We start from the raw sequence: 25,111 nt of genomic DNA, 5'->3' as shown, positions 1-25,111 counted from the left end.
GTTTTCGCGGGATCCCGGAATTCCAGGGTGGTTTGGGTTGGGAGGGAGCTTAAAGCTCATCCTGTGCCATGGTCCAGGGGTGCTCCAGCCTGGCCTTGGGCACTGCCAGGGCTCCAGGGGCAGCCACAGCTTCTCTGGGCACCCTGTGCCAGGGCCTCCCTGCCCTCACAGCCAGGAATTCCTTCCCCATATCCCATCTATCCCTGCCCTCTGGCAGTGGGAAGCCATTCCCTGTGTCCTGTCCCTCCGGGCCCTTGTGGAAGTACAGTGTGAGTGTGAGTGGTTCCCATGGGTTGGATTCAATGCTTTTTTTATCAGGGACTAATGGGATTAAAATAAAGGAGATTGGCTTGAAAATTTCTATTTGAAAAAACTGGGAGGGTTGCTGCAAAATTACAGTTAAATCTCCTGATCCTTTCCTTAGGGCTTGCCACAGGGCAAGTGGGAGAATGTGGGAGCAGCAGGATCACTGTTTTTCCCAGTGAATACTGAGAATAAAACGGAGGTGCAGGAGGTCTGGTGTGTGGGATGGATGATGTGGTTACTCTGACCCCACAGGGACAGTGGAGATGCTGTGGGAACAGTTATTCCATAGCTTTGCTCTGTCACTCCACTGGGGAGCAAACAGCCGAGGGAGAGAAATCGGGGATCAATGGTACAAGCAGGGGAGATGAAATTCAATGGAAAATGGATGTTGTTTTCTGAGAAGGAAAGCTGGTGAGGATTTAAGCCAAGAGTGATGTGGAAATATTTGACTCTGCACCCTTTAAAGCTGTGGCCTTACTCAAAGTTCCATGGGGTCACTGCCATTCCGGGGCTGCTCCACTGCTCCCTGTGGCTGTGCAGGAGGGGGAGATGCCTCAGGATCAGCTGGAGCCCGGGCCCTGCACGTTACTCTGCCACTTTCTTCATTTCTCCAGATGTTTGGAGTCCATTTTGTTTTGAAATTGTCCTGAGCTCGGGCCAGAGCAGTTCAGGGCTGGCTCCCAGCCAGGCCCTAATGAGCTCCAGGCAAGCGTGACTTACGGAAAGTCAGGGATCCCTGTGGGGCTCTGGAGGCACCGAAACCCTGCGCTCACACCGGAGCTGCTCCCTCCGTCCTGCCTTTCCTTGTGACAAAATTCCCCATCTGATTGCCCCTGTCAGAGCACGCTGGGTTGGTGATTCAGGGGTGGAGATGCTACTGTGCGAGCAGCATCCAGAGTGCCGTTCTCTGATTCCTGGTTCACCCTTGGGCCGTCTGGAGGGGGTTGTTTAGTACTCCTGAGCCAGGGATTTGGTACAGGGAAGGGGGAGAAGCCAATTCCAGGAGCAGCCTATGATGGAGAGGGACAGGGATGGTGGTGAGAGCTCAGAGCACCCCCCCAAGCACAAGGTCCCCTTTTCACCCCTGGTTTGTCCCTAGGCCCCACAGATTTCAGGTTCTCCCTCCCACCACCAGATTCCAAGGACAGCTTCTGTGGGAAATGAGGGTGTAAAGCAAGGCTGTTCCCAGGCTGTTTCTCTTGCTTTGTAATCTCCCTCCTCCACAGCAGCTGTCCCTGCCTGGAACAGCCTCTCTGCCTGGAACAAGACCTCGGCCATGCCTCGGCAGAGGAGGGAGAGCCGCTTGCTCTGTGTCTTGGTCTCCCTTTCCTTCTTTTCCTCCCCATCTCTTCGTGCTTTGCCGTCTGGAGATATCCGTGGGGTCTGGCCTCAAGGGGAATGACAGAGGCGAGGGGAACAGGGATTTGTGCAGGGGAAGGTCAGAGTGTGGCGAGCTCTGGCCCAGGAGGGCCCATGGATACAGGAGGGAATCTGAAGGGCTCAGGGTGAGCTCTTCCCAGCACTTCGACGCTCTACTGAAACCCAAGGATACAACAAAAAGTGAATACCCTTGTCCTGTGCATGGGGAAACTGAACGTATTAGGTGAACACTTACCTTGCTGTCTAACTAGGAAAGGTCTGCAGAGGAAAAACGAAGGATTTTGCTTAGATCAACACCTTCCTGTCCCTTCAGGGAATCAGCTGCCTGTTCCCAGGAATCTGAGCAGTAAATAGCGAGTTGCTCCTCTGGGATCATAACAAATGTGAAGGGACAAGGTGGGTTTTTAAAAGAAACCAGCAGCACAGGCCAGAGGCTGTTCCGGAGGAGAGACATTCCTTTGGCCAGGATGGTTGTGTAAGCAGGAAGGAATGCTCAGGAGTTTGAAACCTTTTACATTTGTCAAGTTCTGTCAGTCACATTTGTGTTGTTCTGTGTTCTCTCCCCCCTGGCAGGAGGCAGACTGTGACCAGCACTCCCTGCTGGATCGAGCTGCACCTCAACGGCCCCTTGCAGTGGCTGGACAAGGTCCTCACGCAGATGGGCTCCCCCAGCATCCGCTGCTCCAGCGTCTCCTAAGGAAACTCCTCCTGGGGGCCCGTGGGGGGAGCAGAGACTCTGGAAAACCCTTAGGGAAAGGCATAGTAAACAACTCCCCAGTTATTCAAGCGATGAGAAAAAATCTGCTTCAAAACAAATAAGTGGGTTTTCTTTGTTTTGTTGTTGTTTTTAAATACCCATTTAAGCCACTTCCACTGAAACTGTCGGCACTTTGGTTGGGATGCTCCGGGGCCGCTGCAGTTGGAATTTGGAGCTGGAGTTTGTGAGGATAAAGAGCTGGATGTTGTTTCAGTGGAGAGCAGGCAGTGCCCGCCTGGCTCTGGGCTGTGTGAGCGCACAGGAGCCATCTCAGCTCCCAGGAAACTTTCCCTTTCCCTCACACAAATCCAGACTCGGGTCCTGCAGCATCCCAGGAACACCAGAGCCTGTGGGACTCCGGGATGGAAACACCAGACCCCATAGGACTCTGGGGTGGCTCCTGCTCATGCATTCCTTCACCATCCACCTGATCCACACCTGGCACTGGAGCAGCACGGGGGGAAGGAGGCATTTCAAACACCCAAAAGAACAAATTCCCACAGGAATGTTCCAAAAAGGAAGGAATTTCCCACACTGGACTGCCAGCAAGGAGGCAGAGCTTTGCCTGGTGCCCGAGGGATGATGCCCTCTTGGATCAGCCTGGATTCACATGGAGCAAAAAGCCCAATCTGAGGCTCTTTCTGGTGTTGCTGCAGTGATTTTTGACTGGAGCTGCTCCCAGATGGACAATTGTCCCGTGGGGAGCCCTGCCTGGAGCAGTTAAAGCTCTGTTCTCTGCAGTCTGTTTGCATTAACTACAGCGAGTCTGGGTTGTGTTTTCCCAGTCTCTGCCTCTCCCAAAGCCCGAGGGGCTCCGTGGGCTCCGTGTCCAGGTGGAGCGGGGATGGAATGAGCAGGTCCTGGCTGCCAGTGTGGAGCACCCCTGGAGGGGGGATCCTGTGCTGTCACATGCAACAGCCAGGACATCTCAGACACAACCACCCCTCTGTGTAAAACTTGTTCCAGCTGATGAAAATGCTCTAAGATGTGTTTTTGCCTGGAGAAAATGGGAGAGTGTGTATTTACTTGTATTATAAAATGTTCATTTTAAACATACATGCTCCAGACTGTTTAATATTTTTTTTCCCTGCAGCAACTGTCGTGGCAAACAACTTCCACAACTGGAAAAAAACCCTTAGCACTTGTTTTTATGGTTCACATTTGCCAAATAAGTCTCATAACTTTGTCAGTGCTGTCCAATTATCTGTTTCTTTATATCTGCAGTGAATATCTTATGCATTTGTGCCAAAATATTAGAGAGGGAGGGGAGAAAGTGATAATCAGTTTCCTATGGAAATCTTTTTTTCTTGTTTTTTAATCTATGAAAGACAAACAAGCTGGATGTGGCTGTGGGAAGGACTGACTGGGATGGACTTGAGGATGGTTTTGATAAAGCTTTAGTCCTGCAAACTTCTGTGCTCCCAGATGTGCATGGGGGCAGCTGTGGGAGTGCCCTGATCCACTGGGGGAACTGATTGGATCAAACACCCACCAGGAATTCCCATGCACCTGCTTTTCCAACTGCTTGTTCTTCTGAGACCTCTGCCAGCCTCTCCTGGTTTGCCAAACCCACCACTTCTGGAGCTGAGAGGATGAGATGCCACCGGAACAGATCCCAGAGGCTACTGCTTCTGCTTGCAATGCAGATGAAGGGATGGATTAGGGAGTTTCCTTCCAGAAACAAGAAATTACCTTTTTTAAACATCTGAAATGTAAATTCTGAGGAAGACTCTCAGTGGTGGACATGCTCCTGATGACACAGGCACTTTGGAATATCCTGTGACTGAATGTGGACTGGAGCTGTTCCTGTGCAGCACAGCAGTAGCAGCAGTGGAGGCTTTTAGGATGTTTAATTTGTTAAATTTTACAGTGTGTCTGATCTGAGTTACAGCTCTGACTGCACAGACTGGGGCAAGGAAAGAGCCATATAAAATACGATTTTTTAGGGCCATTTACAAAGCAGATCTGTTGTCACCATGGATTGGTTCAGCACTGGTTCAGATACAGGTTTCTAACATAGCTGCAAAGAAAAATTTATCCTGAATTTTGTAGAAATATTTGACTTTTGGCTGTTTTAATGAGAGGGAAAAAATCTGCTCTCTAAAATGGCCCCAGGTTTCCTCCATAAGTGTCTTACTTGCTTATTTTGGTGACAAATGTTGTTGTCCTCATAATCACAGAGGAATTTGGACTCTGGTGCCTCGTGTATTAACAACAAAAATGACATCTGAAATCCCAGAGCCAGGGATTATAGGTGATGGTGTGAGCAGGAGCCCAACCTGATCCAGTGGCCACAAGTGGGAACAAATCCCAGCTTTGATATGAAGTTTGCACACAGAGTCACCTCCTCACCAACCTGGATTTCCGCTGGGAACCAGAGCTACAGCTCCTTGCTAAAGGATAGTTAATTGCTGACCATTATTAATGGAGGCCTTTTGAAACCCAGCATTCAGATGATGCATAAAAACTTTGGTTAATCTCCCCTCATCATCCCTTAAGTAAAATGACTTCCAGTGGAAAATGTGAGCTGGCCGAGCAGTGCAGTGAGATAAAGGGGAGATTATCTCCACTCCAGTATTAATTTCCTCTCTCCCCTTTGTTTGCTGCTCACTAATTCATAAAAGCTCTGTTGGTTCTGGAGTCACCTTGGAAAGCCCAGCAGAGTCCTGTGCCCTGGACAAGGGAAGGGATGGGCCTGGGGCTGAGGTGAGCCCAGGGACGTTCTGCCCACGCTGCCTTGGATGGTCATGGATGCAGAGATGGAAGGAAGTTCCCATTCCTGTGGCCACTAAGGACAGGGATTGGGCTGGGATTGCTGGGGGCAGCAGGGCCCTGAAGGCACAGGAGGCCCTGATTTTTCCTACAACTTGACTAAAGCAGCTTTGGTGTGGAGCTCAAAGGGATGGGAGCAGCCATGCCCTGGCTCAGATGGCAGCTCCAGGCTGGAATATCCTCTCATTTCATGGCAGGCTTGGCTTGTTTCACCAGGATTTCACCCATTTTTGCTCCTACAGAGTCAGTAGCAGGACCTTTGACTCTTCCATGGGTGTAGCTGCACACAGGCTGCTGGCAGAGGACACCGACGGCCCTGTGCTTCTCCACGGCTGTGGTGATCTGTTTATTAGTAATGTATTGAATTGCAGGTTGTATTTTGTGTTAAGCTTGTTTTAGAAGTAATCCAGCGCTGCCCATTTGATTTAATCTCCAGCAATCAGTGTGCATATGCACAAAGATGGAGAAATCCCATCATAAGGCATTTCCCGGGAGCTCTGGCTGCCCCTGAGTGCCAGGAAAAGGCTGAGGGGACCCCTGAGTTACTCTCAGTTTCCTCCCCCTTGGATCAGCATAGTTGAGCCCTGCAGGACTCCTCTGCAGGGTGAAGGGTATTCAGGACTCATCTCAAGCACCAAGTGGTGACACCTGTGCCTTGAGCTGCTTCCTAACTGGAAAAGCAGGAAGAACCCAGCTCAGTGAAAGGACTTCAGCCATATCATAAAGCATCCAGGAGCTTTCCTGGTTCTCTGAGGTACTGGACAGGCAGGAGGAGGGAATTTCATGGATATGCTAAGCTAGGATGAGAACCAGGCCCTCCCTAGTGGTGGCCCAAGCGATGTGGTTGAGAAGTTCAATGTTTTTTACTATGTACATGCTTTTGTATTTATGTGTCTTTCTCGAATAGTCAGATGAATCCAGTATTTAATTTTTAGCAGAAGGGGTAATCAAGGACTCAGAGCATTAAATCTTCCATCTGCTCTTTGCTGATGATTGCTGGAAATGAGGAGTTTGTGATGTGAGAACAGAGCTGAGCACGAAGTCCCCCGAGCCCTTGGGAGCCGTGGTGCTGCTGCTGCACCAAGTCAGGGTCTCAGACGGGCCCTTTGTGCTCCTCGGGGCTTGATGAGGCTTTAAAAACTAAAAACTGTTCCTCCAGAACTGGCTGGGTCATCTTTGCCCCCTCCAGGCCTGTTTGGTTCCTCTTGTGCTCCCTCCACACCTGGTGGGTTCATCTTGTGCTCGCTGCAGCCCGTGGGCCCCAGGGCAGCCCCGCGGTGTCCGTGCTGGGCACCCCCAGCTCTGTCCCTGGATGATCCATAGGAGCCTGTTTGTGTTTAGAGTTTAGAGTTCCTCCCCAGCTGTCCATCCCTGCCCAGCTGTGCCACCTCTGGCTTTCCCCGGCAGCATTACTGCGTTTGTTACTGTCCCATGTATGCCCTCCCCTTCCCATGTGAAACTGTAAGGTCTGTTTTTGACATTTTAATAAACTTTGATTTGAAAACTGAGGCTCGTGAGCACATCAGGCTGTTGCAAGACTGTATTTAAGGACCCAAATTGACAGTTTGGGGTGTTGCCATAACAGGGAACTGGGACACAAGCAGCATCTTTAGGTTTGTGTAACAAAGGTCATTCCCAGTAATGCACCCAAGAGCTCAGTGACAGGTAAGACCTTTGTTCTTTTTACAGCCAGGACAGATTTATTCAAGAATTTAAAGCCAAATATATAAAAAAATAATTTTAAAATTGTATTTAGGGTTTTTTTTTAACTAACAGTACTCAAGGGTGAGTACAAGTGGACTTCTGTGCTCCAAGGATTTATTGTCCAATTGCTGGAGAAGTCAGACATAGCTGAGCATTCACGTGTTCAAACTGCCACTGGAATTCCACCATAGGGCTGGGAATTGGGAAACTCTGGTATCAGGTCAGGAAATTGGGGAACTCTCTTAACAGCTCAGGAGAGCAGGAGCTGCAGAGGAGCATTCACTGCTCAGTCCTCAGTGTCCTGTCACAAGCAGACCCTGAATTCCTGCGGTGTCTCTGTGTGGAGGAACTGCAATTCCATGCTGCAGACACGAGTTCAGCCAATAAATCCTGAAGAAAAATCTGCAAGAGATTCCACCCAGCTGCTCCCTGATAAGCCATTCCATGGCTGCATTGTGTTCCTAGTGGCGAAGTTTTCCTGATTAATCCCCAGGCAGGATTTTTGGCTGTCACTCCGTGCTGAGCCATGGTCTCCACAGCGATGCCACTGCCCCTGTGGCCACTCCCGGGGGCCGAATTCCAACAGCCCCATGGATGAGGGTGGGTGGGGCAGGTGCCATCCCGGAGGACAGTGACAGATCCCTGGCATCCCATGGCCTCGGAGCGGGCACTCTCCGAAGAGCCCCGGGAAGGAGCCAAGGCACACCGCGATCCGTGCTGTGAACTCCTCACAGCCCTCCTAGGGTTTCACTGGAATTCTCTTTTTTTGGGTTGTTTTTCCTGATAGGATTTACGAGAACACTTTTTCCACTCTGGTTTCCAACAATGTGGTAATGAAGGGTCTCGTCCAGGCTTTGTGCTGGGGGTGCCAGAACTCGAGTGCGCTGCAGTGAATCCACGCTGAGCTGGGGGCTCTGCTGGGTGTCACCTGGAGACACCACAGATTCCAGTGTCCCAGTCTTCCCCACTGGAAATGGGAAATGGGAGGAATTAAAAATCTCAAAGCCTCAGTCAAAAGTAAGAGTGAGCTGACATTGCCTGGAATTTGTGGTTCAGGCCAAAGCTGGGTGACAGGCGTTGGTTTAGTGGCAGGAAATCTTGGCCATCCCAGAGCTTCACCTGCAGCCTGGCCTGGCCAGTAACACTGGAATGCCTGAGCTGGGAATGCCAGCCCAGGACTGGGAGTGCTGGAGCAGCAACCAGTAATTCTGGAACTGGAGCTTGCCACCTGGGACAAGGATGTCAAACCTGGAGGTGCCCCTGCCCATGGCAGGGGTGGGACTGGGTGGCCTTTAAGGTCATTTCCAACCCAAACCTCTCTGGGATTCTGTGGAAACCAGCTGGGAATTCTTTTTGTTGTTGCTACACAAAGAGAAACTGAGTGACAGATACAACTTTGCTTTTCCACTAATGCCCCTTTTATTCATTTCTGTAACTTCTTACTTTGTGAAGAAATTCTGTAGCCAAAACCAAAGGGTCTCTTCAGAAAAAACCCCAAACCACCCACAAAAAGTTAACCACCAGCAAAGTAAATCTTGATTTTAAACCACAACACTCTGAAAGGATCATTAAACTATTTTCCAGTGTCTCCAGCCACACTTCCTGCCTCCATGATTTTTCCCCCTACAAACAAGACAAGTATTTATAATAAAAACATGTTTAAAAGAGTTCTGAATATGGGAATGAGCCGCTGTTACCTCATAAAAAGGCAGCAAAGCAGTGGGTTTTAATTGATATGATCTCATTAAATTTAAATAGTCACATCTCTATCACATGTCTAATGATTGGGTTTATAAAGTGTCCGAGTCCATTGTTTTCTTCACTGCCTCAACTCCCTTCCCTTGGCACTTTTGCCATTTATCACCATTGCACAACAAAGATTTAGAAAGGGCAGAAAGAAGTCTTCAACTACCAAGAAGCCAACATGGAAAACCATTCCCTGCTTGGAGTGAGCCACCTTCAGGTCTTTATGACATTCTCTGTGCTGGGAAAAAGATGGGGAGAATGGGAGAAGGCAGAGTCGTGGCAAGGCCCAGCAGCTGGCTGGGAAGAGGTGTCCCTGGCAGGTGTTTCCTCAAATGTCTCTGTGTATTCCAGGATATTTCTTCCCAAACCAGGTGTTTTACCATGGGGGAGCTCCTGCTCAAGCTGTAGCTGAGAAACACTTTCCAAACTGCCAATGAGGCTTCAGTCCTTGTCCTTAAATGCTGCCGTTTCGACCCTGGAAATGATTTCCAGCATTCCAAGAAACTCATTATTTACATTCACCTTTGCTTCATCATAGAAGAAGAGACAGTGAATTCAAGGACCACTGTGAAAGTGCCTCCAGGATGTAAAGCCATCTGATAATCGATGGCAAACCTGTGTCCTGGGACTTGGGAATTTAGTGGACATTGGAAAAGTTAATTTTGAAATTCCTAACTGAGGGTGCTTAACAGGGTGGATTTTCAATTGATAAGGAAAAGTTCTTGGGGCCAGACTCTTCCATATGGGAATCTATGGGATCCTCTTCCTGCTGATCCACTGACAGTGCTGGTAACAGAGAAGGAGCCAGGGTGGCATTTCCCCCTCTCACTCCCTCACCAGGCTCCACCTTCCAGGTCCCTAATTCCAGTGGGTCTGTGCCGTGTGCTGGTGTGGAAGTGATGTGGCCTCAATCCAGGACAAGGGAATTCCCTGTGGGCCCTGACACCACGGGACAGCCCTGCGTGCCTGATGGACACACAGGAGTGTGAACACATCCAGGGGCACTGAGGGGTTTGGAATCCCAGTGTTGGGAATTTAGGACAGAGCTCCCCAGAGCAGTTCTGTGCATTCTGCCAGGCCTTGCAGAAGGTTTGGGCAGAGAATTCCACCCCAGAGCAGCAGCAAACATCTGGCATTTCATCCCAAGTTTAGTTTCCAATGGAAATCCAGGGAGTGTGGACAACACCTGTCACTCCAGGGAAGGCCCCCATCCTTACACAGGCAAAATCCAAACAGAATCCGAGCCCGGGGCCACTTTTAATGGCTTTGGCACTTGGCAGGATGCAGCTCCCAGCCCATGGCAGAGCATCTCCCACAGGGCACAGTTCAACAACTTCCTCTTCATGGCTCATCGAAATCTGGGCAGTTTGAGCTGGGAGAAGCTCCATAAAACCATCCAGCAGGCCTACAGCTGAAAAGTGGAGTTTGGAATTCAGGAGTCGCTTCCCAGCCCCCAGCCATGTGTGCAGAGATAACTGGGAACACGATTGTTTATTTAAACCCCAGAGAGGAAATAATAAAAATGTTCATTTGAAAAATGTAAACTCATCCATATCTCCTTGAACCACACACATGTCACCTTCCAAAGTCCTCTGAGAGAGGAGAAAGGAACAGTCACACAAATCCTCTGGAGCCAGGAGGTGTTGTGGAATGTGGAACATGGGAAATGCTGTCACCAAGGGAAGCAGCTACAGCTAAATGGGGTTTTTGGCAATAGACACTAATTGCAGGGAAGGATCATTCCTTTAGGATTGCTCTGGCATTTCCAGCTACAGAGGAATTCAGTTTTCTTCATCTGAGGAGAGACCTTCAATCTCATCCCTGTCTCCTCCAATCGCCATCCAGAAGGCTTTGGCCACCTACAATGGCAAGAAAGATGGGAAAGGGAGAAAATTCCCATCAAATGACTGAAGATTTTGTATTTCCCATCCAAAATGTAGAAACTGAGCAGCAGCTAAATCTGGCACCTGGGTCTGTAAGTAAAATGCCTCCTCTCTGAGGTTAAGGAATTTCAGGAACACAGAGGCAATGATTCAGGTCATGGGAGGCACCTGTGATACAAAACCTGTGCTAATTAAGGCATGATTACATTTTCCAGGAGACCCAGACTTTCCCATTGACTTGTGGAAGCTGGCCAGCACCCCCAGTGACGGCAGGAACTTCAGCTCAAAATTCAGAAAGGGGAAAGTCTTTTTCTTATGGCAGTGGGGTGGAATGAGATGATCTTTACCATTCCAGGATTTTATGCTTTTCTGGTGTTTCAAACTTGCAAGTTACTCAGTTTTTGGGAGATACCTGACAAGTCTTCCCTGGGACTGCATGGTTTGTTCTCACTGCTCTTAATCCAGGAACTCTCCAAAGGCAGGAACGGTGGCTTGGAAAGAAACCCCCCATTTTATGGATTTCCACCCCAATTCCCAAAGCTCACCTTCTCCGCGTGCAGCTTTCTCTGTTCGTGAGGCAGCGTGGCAGCTTTGTCTGTGGGGAAGGAGAGGATTTGGGTTGTGAAGCTCAGGAGTGAGCAGGGACAGAAACACCTCCTGCAGCTGGATTTAGGGAACTCCAAGAGTCAACATCTGCTGCTTTCCAGAGCATTATCAAGATGAAGGGCAAATGAATGAAAAGAGCAGCTACTTATAAAGGACTTCAGGCAGGAGAAGAATTTGCACAGCTTTCCAACTCACTCCTGCCTCTCTCTGAGCCCCTGGAGGAGGTGCCAGAGCTCAGGTCCATCTCTCCTGGTGCATTACCTTTCATTTCTTTCAGCTTTGAGAACAGCCTTTCAAAGTTCTCCAGGTCCCCATCTCTCGTGGTCAGGCTGGCCAGCTCCTGGATGTCCATATCCAGCATGGGATCTGAAATACAGGTTGGTTGAAGAGAAATTATTCTGGTTTATCAGCAGAAAACCAGGATTTTACCAGCTGCAAATCCCATTTGCAAATTCCACTGTCATAGGAGAGAAACTGGTTTACTGATTGCTCATACAGACAAATCACGGCATTGTTACAGTGATGATTAATTTCATGGAAGGAATTGTTCCCTGTGAGGGTGGGGAGGCCCTGCCACAGGGTGCCCAGAGAAGCTGTGGCTGCCCCTGGATCCCTGGAAGTGTCCAAGACCAGGCTGGATGGGGCTTGGAGCACCCTGGGATAGCAGAAGGTGTCCCTGCCCATGGCAGGGCTGGAATGGGATGAGCTTTAAGGTCCCTTCTAACCCAAAATATTCCAGATTCCATGATTCTATGATACATTACATGGGAGCTCATCTAGTATTTAAGGTTTCTTGCTGATTCCAGAATGAGCTGTCCAGAAACAGCCAGAGAGTGAATCAAAGAATGATGAGACTGTGCTGAAACCACAACAACAAACATTCAGATCTCACATACAGCTGCTAAGAAGGTCCCATCTCCTGGAATGCTGCAATTATTTAAGGACCTCCCCTGGCTCTGGCAAGTGCCTTTATGCCCCACTTTTCCCTGAGCAGAATTCAGGGGCTCTGTGGGCCCGTCCCAGCCAGGTGTGGATGCTCCAAGCAGAACTCACCTGCAGTACTGTCAAGCTCCAGGTTGTTTGTGCCAGCTCCATCCTCTCCACCATCTGACTGGGATTCTTCCCTGTCTCCTGGGGATGGGTTGGACTGTCAGGAAACAAAGATATTTGAGTATCCAGTAAGGCATGAAAAACATCAGCCGCAAATCAGGTGCTTCCTGCTTTTACTTCAAAACCTTACACTGTATCTCAGTGTTACTGCAAAACCTGTTCCATGAAAAGCCACTTCTGCAACACTGGAAATTGGTGCTGCATTAAGGGATTTTTTAGGAGAGATTTGTTGGGGTTTTTTCAAATAACACCATGAAATGACAGGTTTTGTTTTGCCCAAAATGGGATAATTGGGATATAATCAAAACCATCTTGAATGGAGCTTTTAGTGCTCTTTGGCTCCAACACACAGTGGGGAGGTCCCAGCCACCACCCCATGGATGAAGGGCGGGCCTGAGCGAAGAGCAGGAACCAGGAATTCGGGAATTACTGTTTACTTCTGTCTCCGGGGTCTCTTCGCAGCCACGGCTCCTGTTTGCTCCTGCCAATGTGCTGAGGAGACCAAAGCCCTGGGTCCTGTCTGGAAACAAAGCACACAGTGCAAAATTACTGCAAATACTGGGACTGGCCAGGTGGGAGAGGGAGTATTTCAGGGAAGACACAAAGCACCACGGAAAACTGTGCCAGTGCAGTTGAAAATAGATTTTAAGCAGAAATTTCACATAATCTCTAAGCTTTAAACTGTGTTAGCAACGTTTACTGCTAAATATTCGCCACGGCTTGTGTGAGCTGCAAGAGATGTGAGATCTTTTCAGTTCTTGTTGGAAGTCTCTGCTCTGTTAGGATCTGAGCTGGTAAATTCCAAACAAGGCAGCTGGGAAAATCCAGAAGCAGCATTTGCTGTTCTTGGTGCCCAGGTTTAACCTCCATGGAAAGCAGCACTGAGTTTGGGGTTGGATTCAGGAAAGGCAATGAGAGCCTCTGCTCACACATTGTCCAAACAGGCTGAGCATGACAATAATGGCAAAAAAATTTCTTAAATATCTAATTCAGAACTCCTGGATGGACTTATCCATCAAATCCAGGGTTTCTTCTCACTGCAAGGTGCTCTGGGCTTTCCCCACTGCTGGCCTAGGGTGTATCTCAATGCTATTTTAAAACCCAGCATAAAGAGTGATTTCAAACCTAAACCTAAACCTAAACAGTCATCTAAGATAGTAAATGTGGTACAGCATTTTAAATTCAAACTGGCTGTATTTTTAAACTTGTTTTATATAAAACTATGTGCATAATAAGTGATATGATGGGGTGGTTTTACTAAGTCAGGTTTTTCTAAGTCATTGCTTACTACTCAGTACAAACAGTCTTGCACTGAGTAGTAAATATTTGCAGTTACACAAGAGACTCAAGAGATTTTTCTGCAAATCTTTGTATTTTAGTTAATGTGAAGTTATTGTACCAGAAATAACCAGGAAACAATGACTTCTGCCAGAAGAAAGATTTAATATTACTTTTTAGAAGAAGTATATTCTAAATTATTACACTCATGACTAAGCTCTAGTCTCAATTGTTGAGGTGATGTAATTTTGACGCTCTGTCCAAATTTCCTTGCCATTTCTCCAGACTCCCATTTTGAGGGGTTGGATGTGTAACTGAGCCCACCAGGCACCCAGCACTCAGGTAAACATGGCTCCATGAGAGCATTCCTGAGCCCTCAGTTCCCGTTCCCTGCTCCTGCAGCTGATGTTGTCCTGCCCCAGCCCTGGCAGGTATTTGGGGCCACTGGCTCTGCTTTATCCTCTTTTACTGCTTTAAGAGATCCCTGGCCAAAGGGGTGGGAAGAAGTGAATCAGTGCAGCTGAATGAATTCCCTGGAAAATGTTCAGCTGCCACGTGAGAGCCCGTGAAGTCCGTCAGGTCAATTAACAGGAATTGGAGGATGAAAGTTTGGGACTTGCATCCCAAAGCAGTGCAGCTTCCCCAGGTTTCAATGGGGCTGAGCAAAGAGCTGGCTTTTGGGGAGCCGCAAAGATGGACATGGAGCCAATTTCTGAGTCATCTCAAGTGAGGTTGGACACTGCAGTCCAGAATGTCCTGGAGAGAGCACATTCCCACACTGGCAGAGGAGCATTAGAGTGATCTAATCATGGACCTCGTTCATATCTGGGATTAGAGTTTGTCCTGTACAGAAAAATGGCAGTGGCTCCATAATCCCTCCTCCAACCCTACAGAACCTCAGCCAGAATTATTACAAATGTCATCCCTTCCAGAAAACCTGGAATCTACAGCAGGGATCTGTGAACAGCAACTATTTGTCTTTGGATCCATGGCTAGGGAGGAGGCAGACACAACACTTGGTTGCAGGCACACCCCTGAAAAACCCTTCCTATAAACTCCTTTTATTGGATCTAGAAGTTATTTCAACTTCTGGGAGCAATTCAGGAAGTGGGTGATGCCTTACACAGTGTTCTTGTGGCAGCAAAGCCAAAAATTAGCTCATCTCACTTACTGGAAGAGTCAGTGGCTATAATGGATGGAGCAACCGGGGATAGTGGAAGGTGTCCCTGCCCGTGGCAGAGGGTGGAATGGGATGGGCTTTAAGGTTCCTTCCCACCCAAACCATTCCAGATTCCATGATTGTATGCTCTGTGTAGTTTCCCAGGTATCACCCATGATGCTCTGAACATGGATTCAGCATGCCCAGATTCCTGTTTCATAGCCAAGTGTTTTCCACTGCCTTTACCTATATTCCTCCAGTCTGTCTCCAGCTGATACATGGTGATCCTTACACATAAAACTGGCATTAACACATCCAAAATCACAATTTGCTTAAATGGCCTACCTCAAATCACATTGATTTGGTAATTAGAGCCAGGCACATTCCTGGCCCCACCTGAGGTAAGCAGCTTCACCTGGGATCACTAAAACTGGGATTTAAGCAAGAAAGAAACCAAGCAGCCTCTTCTAGAGGGCTGGAAATGGTTTCTCTTCTTGTCACAGAGGCTCTTGTAGGGACAGAGAAGGCAACAGCAGTTTAATACCTTTGTGGGGAGGGAAATATGTTATTTGGAGAATCACTCATTCTCCTGCACAAGGGAAAGAAAACTTCCTGAGACTGAAGGGAGCTCCATGGCCTGGATAAACCAAGAACTTTGCACCAGCTCCAGAAAGGATTTGTTCCTGGGAGACTCTCAGGTAAGACTGCTGCTTTGGCTTTTAGTAGAGATAATGCTGCTTTATTTGCTCACAGAGCATCTGGGATTGGTTACTTGATGTAAACTTGTTTCTAATTCAACTGTGTTACATTTAATAATTATGGATCTGTGTGAGAATGATGCATTTAATGGTTAGAGGAAAAAAATCTGAAGTTTAAGATGTTAATAGGTGTGTGAAAAAAACTAAAGCTTGAGAAGGATTGGGTTGGGGCTTAACGCAATAAAAAAAAATAATATGGGTTTAATGTTTGTGCTTGAAAAAAGTTATTCCTGGTCTGCCTGAAAATTTAAATTGTCATGGAAACAGGTTTTTGAATTAAGGCAATGCTGTTGAATTAAGGGTACACCTAACAGTGCTATAAGCATTTGCTACTACACATTTACTACTAGAACTCTTTTATGCTCTCTGATAACTCTTCCCTGCATTTTCAACTAGCCAGGAATTGCAGGTCATTCAGTGGAAAAGCTAAAGTTGGATTTAGATGGCAGCCAGTTTCCAGGATCTGGAGGAAGCTGAAAACAAAAGATATGTTACAGGTTGTAAAAAGTTTTATTTTAAGCAAAATGAGCTCAACAATTTCCCTTTGAAGGCACAGTCAGGCTGCAACACCTTCCAAATATAGCTCACTTCCTGAGGGGCTTGTGGTAATACTTCAATGCTGTGTGGGGCTGGTGCTGTGGAGAGAGAAAATCTGGATTTTTCACGGAGTTTGACCTTTACAGAACACACCAGTGATGTGCAGGAATTTCCCCCCGTGAAGAACTGAACATGTGACTAAACTCTGCTGTTCTGTAACGTGGCATCTGCCAAATACGGGAAATACGTTGTTAAAAAACCACTTTTAGCACAAGTGAGATAGCTTGACACCCTCTGACAAGGTTACCTGGTTCTCTGCAATGGTTACACTGAATCAGACCCCACCTTACCCTCAGTGCTGATGAGGGATGAGAAATACTCAAAAAGCTGCATTAAAAAATGTAGTTTAGTAATTCTCATCCTGGTTTCCCTGAGTCCCAGCAAGCACCTTGCAGATACAGAAATTAACAGCAGCCTGTCAGTGCTTTAAATCATTCCACAGTTAATTTTGTAGGAAGGGAGAAGCCGCAACAGTGGGAAATGGGACATGAGGGAGCAGAAAGGCGTTGGAAGGTTGGTGGTGGGATGAGGCTTTGTGAAACAAGAAATTTAAGGCCAAGCACTCTTTAAGTGTTTCATCTTCCTACATTTCCTGCAGCAGTTTGTGTGATTAGAAAGGTAATTAAAGGTTTTCAAGTAAATGAAAAGATCTACACTTGCAACCACAGCATTTCCTTTTCTGACGATTCTAAGGCTAAAGTGCTTTTTCCAGAATTCTAACTCCACCTGATAATTAGTTTTCTCAGGAAATTATCTGGGGTTGCCCATTTTTTGCACTGTTTTCAAAAAGTTCTGTGGTTTCCATGTACTCAAGTGGAGTTTTCTGTAGGACAAAGTCCTTAAATGTTTGACATGGCTCCTTTGCCAAATCTCATCTCTGCACTTGCTGTTCTCCTGGCTAGTTGAAAAGTTTAAAAAACAAAACAAAAATCCCCTACAACAAATGTGGAATTTAACCTTCACTTCTACACCAAACCCTCTATCAGTCGTTAGATCAAGCTGGTAATTATAACCTATTTCCTACTAGAATTTGGTGGAACAAACTTTGGTTTTTCATTGCAGTGTGTAGAATTAATGGAATATTTAATTCAAATTATTGGTAGAGTGCAAGTTAAAGTAGAGAGGGAACAGGAGCAGATGCTGGAATGGGAGTAAGTTTTACACAGAAATCCTTTCCTGTGAGGGAGGAGGCCCTGGTACAGGTGGTCCAGAGAAATTGTGGGTGGAAGTGTCCAAGGGCAGGCTGGATGGGCTTGGAGCAACCTGGGATAGAGGGTAAGATGAGCTTTAAGGTCCCTTCCCACCCAAACCATCCCAGGATTTTATGATAAATCTCACCCACTACCTATGAGTTCATCAGGACATCAAGGGACAATGAATGCTTGAACCTTCCTATTTGATGGGGAAGGTTCCAGAGTGCTCCAGCTGTGTCTGTACTGGTGCAGGAGCACTGCAGCTGCTTGATTTTAACTCCTGATAAAAACTCCCAGCCCTGCAGAGCTCAGGGAGAGGCCCTGTGGCACCTACCACTCTTCATGACCACGTTGGACCACACGTTGGCATTCAGGGCCTGCACAATGCGCTTCACTCCGGTGGACTCGGGGAAATCATCTGCACCAAAACACAAAGAATTGCACTCCTAAAAATGATTCTAAAAACCATGACATGCCTCCAGAGGTGGGGCTGAAAGCCTGTCCTATCTTCTCACAATCATAAATTCTGCTTCTGGTACAAAACACAGATTTTTCGCCTCTGCTTCAGGAGAGGCCAAGTAAATCTAAATTAATGCCTCACTTCTTGGGCTGAGCTTCCAGGTACAATGAACTGTGAGCTCAGCATTTTGGAGATACCTACATTTTTTTTGTTAAATATTTAGCAGGGGGCCTACATTGTTAAGTAGTATCTGAGTAAATTTCATTGGAACAGACAAGGAACTTAAACCTCTTGCCCCAAGATCTTTTACAATGCTGTACAGCACAAAAATAGATACTAGAATTACCTTATCTTCTTTTAGAAAGTAAAGAACTTGAGACACCCATTTAAAAAAGGCTGCAATGCTTGTAAAAAATGGAAAGGAATATTGTAAAGCTGTCCCCACAATATCTATGTCCGAATGTTCCAGTAATCCTAGGAATTACAGTAACTTGAAAGACCAGGGAAAGCATTATTCAGATTTCAACTTATTTACTAAATAGATCCGACACCACTTTGTATCAAGTCAGTTTTCCCATTTCCTCAGTTTAGTCAGCTTCCCATGTTTGTGCAGGTTGACAAAGGGAAAAAAAACCCCGAACAATCCTTTGGATACAAAAACGTGATTGTTTAGAAATCAAACTCAAGTGACTCAGGGACAGGTGCAGTAATTGAAACTGTCTTTAGAAATGAATTTAAGGCTGAAATCATATTTTTTGCCCTCTGATGCCACTGTTTGGTTTGGTATCAGAGTCATTATCAAGAGCCTCAGTTTAGAGCTCTTGTCCTGACTGTGCAAACAACTGACAGTGAGTCAAAACAGAAGTTCCAGTTTATTTGAGATGAGCTGCCTGAAATGTCAGAATTTCGAACAGAGATTGGCTTAGTGTGTTTACAGCATCTGTTGTGCCTTTTGTAACTCACCCAGAATGTTTGTGGGGTACATAAGTTACTCACTGGAACACAGTTCCTCCTCTGCATGAGTCACAGTGAATCAACTACCCAACAGCTAGGAAAGAACATGTATCCTAATATTCCCAAAATTAGCATCCTGAGTTGTTACTATTCCCATTATTTAAATGGTAAAGAGCTTGTTCTTTACAACAATTATTCAATAGAAAAAATAACTTGATTTAAGGTTACTAATTTTTAAAGCATTTAGTATTTGTTTAGTCTAAGGGGTCTTCACTTCTGATTTTCCTGGTTTCTGTGAATCAAAAGTGTATCCTGCTCCCCTTGACTGGAAAAAAAACCAAACCAAACACTTTTAAAGGCATGGTGGGGGGGAGAGGGAGATTTCCCAGCTACTCAAGATCCAATTTTAGTAAGCCTTTAAAGGGGGAAAAGGGTTGAGGACGCGTTCTAGAAGAGGACTTCACAGTGAATTATTTTTGGTGACAGCAGTGTGCTTGGAGAACCTGAAATAGAGCAAATGTTAGTGACTAATTCCACCCCAACCTGCAAATGCACACAGTTATCTCATTTTGCTGCAGAGAGGTAAGGTGTAAACACTTTTTTGTATCACTGAAGTGAGGAGATAAGGCTGATGCTGATAAGGCTGTCAGGAAATGCACAGTCACTTTTCAAGAGTGGAACATCACACTTCTAACTTTTCTTGCTGGGTTTGGTTTTTTTTTCAAGTTATAAATGTATGGGCAGCCAGTGATTCTGAAACTGGTTTATTTCCTGTGTAACAGCTCATGTTGCTCTGAAATGTTTTTAATAACCTGCCATTTTCAGGCTATCATGTCACTGTTTATACCAAGAGAGGATAGATAGTATAAAATAGTTTTTAATTCTTTAAAACAAGAATTTTTCTGGCCTTATGCATAAAAACGGTTCTTTAGATTTATTTTCTAAGTGGAATATAAACTTCTGATGTATCAATACAGTCCTGGTGGCAGTGCCAGAAAAAGGAGCAGATATTATTTTTACGTAGGTGCTACATAAACAGCAGCTGGATTTGGGAGGAGACAAATGGAATTTCTCAGAGGAAATAACCTCCTCCTCCTCCTGACCTTTTATAGCTGAGACTAAGCCCCACCAACTGGGAGCATTCCATGCCGTAATCATGTGGCACATAAACAATTGTAAGGGGCATAACTTTATTTAGAAGATATTTTTGTGCACTTTTTCATTCTCAAAATTTCAAGAGAAGCAGCAGACCTACCATCCTCATCAGGCAGCTCCTCAGGGCTAAGTTCTACCAGCTCAAAGCCATGCTTGATGCACCATTCTTGAGCTTTCTGTCTATTCACACCTAAATTGGGAGACAAAAACGGGTATTAAACATGCCAATTTAAGACAAATGCCAGCATATTTATCAGAATATTTAGCTGTGTTTTATTCCCTCAAAGTTGTTTGCTTGTTCTGGATTGTATGGGAAAGTGTAGAGTAGCTGGCATGGATCCTCCCTCCACTCACTGTGGATTCCAAAAACAGAGTTAAACTTCTCCTTGGAATCGAGGAATAGAATCAACTGGTTTTGGAGAGGATACCCACAGGGCAATGTAAGTGTGAATGAAGACTTCTGTTAACTCTGGGTTTGACAGTGAATTAAACTGCAGGGACACATCTGTATCTCACAGCTTGGTGTTCTTTAGAACCAAAGCAAATGTGTGTGTTCAATGTCCAAATGGTCAAAAAAATGGAATTAAGCAACCAAGTCCTCCCCATTTTTCAGCAGGCTCACGCACATCGGCTCACTCTGAGCAAGCTGGTTCAGCTGATTCAGCTTTAACCACAACCTGCTGAAGGTTTCTGCTCCTGCTCCCCAGAGTCACCTGGCTGTGCTCTATCAGCTCTCCAGGCCAGTCTCACCCACACATTCTGGGAAGCGATTGTTGATGTAATTAGAAAGTCAATTATTATGCAGGTTAATGGCTCTACGTGAGGATGGAAGTTCTTTGGGTCTCTTACCATTCTCAGACACTCTGTTACAAACCAGGATCATCACTTCTGGCAGCCACTCTTCTGTCAGGGGAAGCCATTCGGAGACACCATCCAGTCCAGTTTTCTAAAAGGGAAAAGAAAAGTATTCTTTGGAATACATCCTACAATACTTTAGTTTTTAACAGTATTAGAATTGAATTATTTAAAGAAATACGCTTTTTTTATCTCAATCTTTCTGGTTTCTGCTAAACCAGTTTTCACTGCTGCTCATTTAGCAGAAACAATTTTGGGTAAAATGCACGGAATTTTATGTTTAGCTACCTAAATCCTGGCTATCTTAAAGGAGCCTTTAAGAAGCAGCACCAGCTAGGAACAAAGCTGGAGATGGTGAGCTGGAAGAGGATTTGCCATAGTGGCGTACTGAATCCTGAAAACTCCTCTTCCAGCTGGCGTAGAGGAGTAAGAGAGAAGGAAACCAACTACTGTTAGCTGGGAAATTGAATATTGATCTTCTGCCAATTAATAGAACAGCCTAAAGGGGAGAGATGGAGAATCTGATTTATGGTTATCACTGTGATAAGGCAGCTACATGACAGAGATAAAGTGAGAGAATGAAGCAGAAGAGCCTTACTATTGTGCTGTCAAAGTACACAACAAATGCTTGAACAGACTCAGCAATCTCTCCAGTCACATGGAAGGTGTTTGGGACAACACAGAAGTGGATATCTGCTGAATAATATTTGTTATCTATTGTCCAAGGGTAAAAATTCACTCTTCCACTTGTAATTGCACCCACAGTAAGATCATCTTTTCCTGTGATACCTGTAAGAGAGAAGATTAATGAGGAGGAGGATAAAACCAGCATCAAGAACTTAATTTGTCTAGAAAAGTACAGTGCCGATGCAGATCCATCTTTACTTGAGTATATACTCAAGATCTTTAAAAATTCAACTCAATTTGTTACTCTGTCCTAGATTTTATTGCTTAGCTTTCAAAGAGTTTGCTTTCTAGTTTTTAATATAAAATATGGCACAGAAGCTGCAGAAAGCCTTTTGTTTTCCTGCAAATGCCTTTTCAAGTGTTAAGTCAAACTTAGTACCTGTAAACAGGATGTATGGAGAGAAAACCTAAACTTTATTACAACCCTTGCATGCTCATTGAGATGTAAAGAACTGTTTAACTGTGACCAAAACCTGAAGGTAACTAATGAGAAAATAAACCCAGTTCCTACAATTCTGTTGTAATTCCCATTAAATTCCATGTAGGAGTTCAACAATTAAAAACCAAGGCAGTGCTTTGCTCAGGTGCTGTCAAACGCTGCCCTTCAAGGCAGGAACCTTCCCAGGAACACTCCTGGAGCTGAATTAGAGTTGGAAGCAGAGTGTCCCATTATACCTTGAGGGAAAGGCCAGGATATCTTGTTCAGGCTGGATGAACTCATGGACACTTTGAAACACAGGTCAATTATTTATAAAATGGACTGAGTCATCTAGAATTGCCTTGGGCAGCAGAAGAGTTAAAGAATAAAGTACATAGCTTTTCAAGGATTTGTATTTTAAGGCATTGAGAGAGAGTTCCTGGAGCTGCTAGAACAGGCTGTTCCCCAAATAGTCTGGAGATGAATTTGAATTTATCTGTATCTTATTAGCAAAAAGACGGGAAAACCTCCTTGCCAAGGTTGCAATGATTTTTACAACTAAACTGCAAAGGCTGAGAAATAGATCTGGTCAATGAGCACAGGGTACAAGGCAGTGAGAGCTGTAAACCAGGATTATTTGCAGCCCTGAGGAGGAGACAGGGAATCTAAGGGAGAAATGTGACCTTGGAAACAGAAACCTGCAGCCATTTCCTACTTAAGAGGATGAAACAGGAGTCTCGTCTCTGGGTTTCTTAAAATAAAAATGCTTTTTCCAGGTTCACATTTTATTTTATTTTAATTTGCATGGCAATAGTTTTCTGAGTAATTGGGCTTTAATCAGAAGATATTCCACACTAAGATTATCCACATCACTTTGGAGCTGGGGGACAATGATCCTGAGTCACTACCAAACAAATCTGGATTCTGGGCTTTGTCTTCTCAGATGTTTTGAATATGATATACATTTCCTTTTACCAGTGTTTTGAGAGTTAAAAATAAGTAACTAAATAACAATCAGGCTAAGCTAACAGAATTACAAGTCAATGCCACAACAAACTGAGAACAGGAGTCCACAGAAATTACTGAAACCCAGAAAATCAGCAGTAAGACTTAAGGAGGAAAATGGGGTGAGGAAAGAAAATCAGCTCAAAAGTCACTTGAGTCAGTCACCCAGGCAAAACAAAACAAAAGAACTTTTATAAAAGATTTTCAAAAGCTGACATGAATTTCACATTTGCTTTTTGAGTGATAATTTTTTTAGAAGAGTTCATGGACAAATTAAGGTCTCAAAGCACTGCTAGAACGTGATGCCATTTCCTATTACCTGCTACTTGATCCTGTATTTTAAGGGGTTTTCTTTCATCCCATTGTGCTGCTGATTACCCATCCTTCATCCTGAGATTTTGCCAATTTCCTGTGAAATTTCTCTCCCAGTAAAAATTGATGTTGCACGCTAAACTCAAAGGGCTTCAGGAACTTTGTGAAAGGATTCAGACTTGCTGTGTCTCAGACTGCATGTGGGGTTGTAAGAAATCACTGCACAACAGCCTGATCACTCCTGGCAGGAAACTGAGTATCTTGTCAGGAGTTCTCTCCCAAAAAAAGTTACTTGGAGCAATTAGATTTTGGTCTTTAGAGTAAACAAGCAGAGACTACAAAAGAAATACACACTGCAACTCAAACTGAGTTCTCATCTGATGCAGGAATTAGTTTTAAGGGTTATATTTACCACCCCAGCATTCCAAAAATTTCTTTCCAAGACACCCCGGATTTTAATTAAAGAAGGAAATTCAGCAAGAATACCTTGGTATCTAATTTAGAGAGTACTGATCAGAATAAACTCCTAGAAAATTAATATGGCAAAAGGAGGTGGCATGTTCAGCTTATGAGTAACTTATGAGTGAGTTAATATTAAACTGCTCAGCCATTGAAAGTGTCAGTGGTTTGCCATGCAAAGAGCCTGGAAAACCAAGTGAGTCACTGTGTGACCACAACAGGATCGAGGCTTGGGCTGGGCCTCCCTGAGAGCACCAGCAGCTCTCTGGATGACAGGAATGCAAACACTCTCCAGCTGCAGCACCACTACAGAGCTCTAAAAACGTACATGGAAAAGTTCATGGCACTGACAGAGCTGCTTGGTGTCATTCAAAAACAGGGTGTAGAGCTCAGGGTCCCCTGTGAAATCCTGTGACTGCTGGACACTTATTTTACTGAAATAATGGTCCCAGTGTTACCCGTAACTGCTGAATCCAAATGGAGACATCCTGGATTTGTGTCCCACACTGTATAGAAGCATTTGGAGCAGCAGAAGCTCTACAGGGAATTATTTGAGGCCATTTTTGGCTGCTCCAGCATCATCCTGGGTCACTACCTCCTGCAGCCTCCACAAAGCCCTGTACTACATGAAGAGCACCACATTTGCTGGGTAATTCCCCTACTCCAGTTCACCCCATGACTGATTTTGCTTTCTTTCTATCAGAAAACCATTTAACAAACAGCAAGTTCGTTGAGTTACTGGCTCAGTCCAGTAACTGATCCTGGCTGGTGTCACATAGCTCCAGGAACTTCCAAACTTCTCTGGAATCTCTCCAGAGGAAAAGGTTTCATTACTTCCAGGCAGTCAGTCACTGGCTTATATTTTTCAGCAAGTTCATTAGTTGTGTCCCTTCTTCACTCAAAAGTATTTATAATTTTTAATAAAGCAGACCACAGTTATGACCAATACTTTTGGAAATTATTCTCAGCTGTTTATAAATGTCTGCTCATTTTACTGACTTAAATATTGACTTTTAATTTCATGTTCTTTCATGTAGGCAAGATAATGATTTTGAAAACAAGAGAGGACATGGCAATATTGTAAAATCTCACATCCCTCCCCATTTTTAATGCTGACTCTTACTAAGTCTTCTGAAAGTGCAAATACTTTTAAAAAACGGAGTTGAAGACAAGAAATAACTGTTCAGAAGAGTTAAATAATCAGAGAACCAGATGTAGCTCTCCTGCGGTAATTTCCCTGTTCTCTCATACCCAAGTGCTATTTAAGCACTTCTAGCACATTGTGTGTCTAGTAATAATTTTTTTAATTATTACAACTTCTTTTTGCAGTTTTTTTTTTCCTAAATGGAGTAAGGTATTGACCACTCTTCACAGTGTTTTTCTGACGGAATAAACACTGTGAGAACATAATGCCCTAAATGCTCTCAAATGCTCAGCTGTCAGGTACATGGAGTAGTTCCCACATTCTGGGCCTTGAGAGCCACCTGGTGGAATAAACCATAAAAAATACTCCTAAAATTACACCAAGGACTAAAGAGAACCCAAATATGCTGGGGG

The 25,111-nt window shown here is 45.2% G+C and overlaps 2 protein-coding genes across 3 annotated transcripts in view; one reads left to right on the top strand and one right to left on the bottom strand.

Annotated features, from left to right (window-relative positions):
• Positions 1–6,723, top strand: part of SMAD3 (SMAD family member 3) — a 68,412-nt gene extending 61,689 nt beyond the window's left edge. Inside the window, exon 9 of one of the 2 annotated variants that reach the window (XM_008637475.2) lies at positions 2,260–6,723. In XM_008637475.2, coding sequence (XP_008635697.1) covers positions 2,260–2,383 — 124 coding nt within the window. In that variant the 3' untranslated portion in view covers positions 2,384–6,723. The remainder of the gene's footprint in view (positions 1–2,259) is intronic. The other variant, XM_017738616.1, reaches the window with a different exon arrangement.
• A 1,591-nt stretch (positions 6,724–8,314) lies between these two features.
• Positions 8,315–21,520, bottom strand: AAGAB (alpha- and gamma-adaptin binding protein). Its single transcript, XM_017738625.1, has 9 exons — positions 21,272–21,520; positions 20,668–20,764; positions 19,919–20,008; positions 17,584–17,667; positions 12,702–12,784; positions 12,208–12,301; positions 11,416–11,520; positions 11,094–11,143; positions 8,315–10,524 (listed from the first exon to the last, which is right to left on the bottom strand). The coding sequence occupies exons 1-9, from the start codon at positions 21,503–21,505 to the stop codon at positions 10,447–10,449; spliced, it is 915 nt and encodes a 304-aa protein (XP_017594114.1). The 5' UTR covers positions 21,506–21,520; the 3' UTR covers positions 8,315–10,446.
• Between the last annotated feature and the right edge of the window lie 3,591 nt (positions 21,521–25,111).

Source organism: Corvus brachyrhynchos, unplaced genomic scaffold (assembly GCF_000691975.1).
Source record: "Corvus brachyrhynchos isolate BGI_N302 unplaced genomic scaffold, ASM69197v1 scaffold200, whole genome shotgun sequence".
In the NCBI taxonomy this organism is placed as follows: domain Eukaryota; kingdom Metazoa; phylum Chordata; class Aves; order Passeriformes; family Corvidae; genus Corvus; species Corvus brachyrhynchos.
The sequence above is the reverse complement of the archived record's forward strand: the minus strand, read 5'-3'. Positions and strand labels throughout refer to the sequence as shown.

What these genes read in the sequence shown, in the direction of transcription:
- AAGAB (XM_017738625.1), bottom strand. Translation starts at nt 21,505, where the DNA reads ATGCTGGTTTTATCCTCCTCCTCATTAATCTTCTCTCTTACAGGTATC. An exon ending in TGTACTTTGACAGCACAATA is followed by an intron (nt 20,765 to 21,271) that starts GTAAGGCTCTTC and finishes TTTCCCTTTTAG; the next exon opens with AAAACTGGACTGGATGGTGT. An exon ending in TAACAGAGTGTCTGAGAATG is followed by an intron (nt 20,009 to 20,667) that starts GTAAGAGACCCA and finishes CTCCCAATTTAG; the next exon opens with GTGTGAATAGACAGAAAGCT.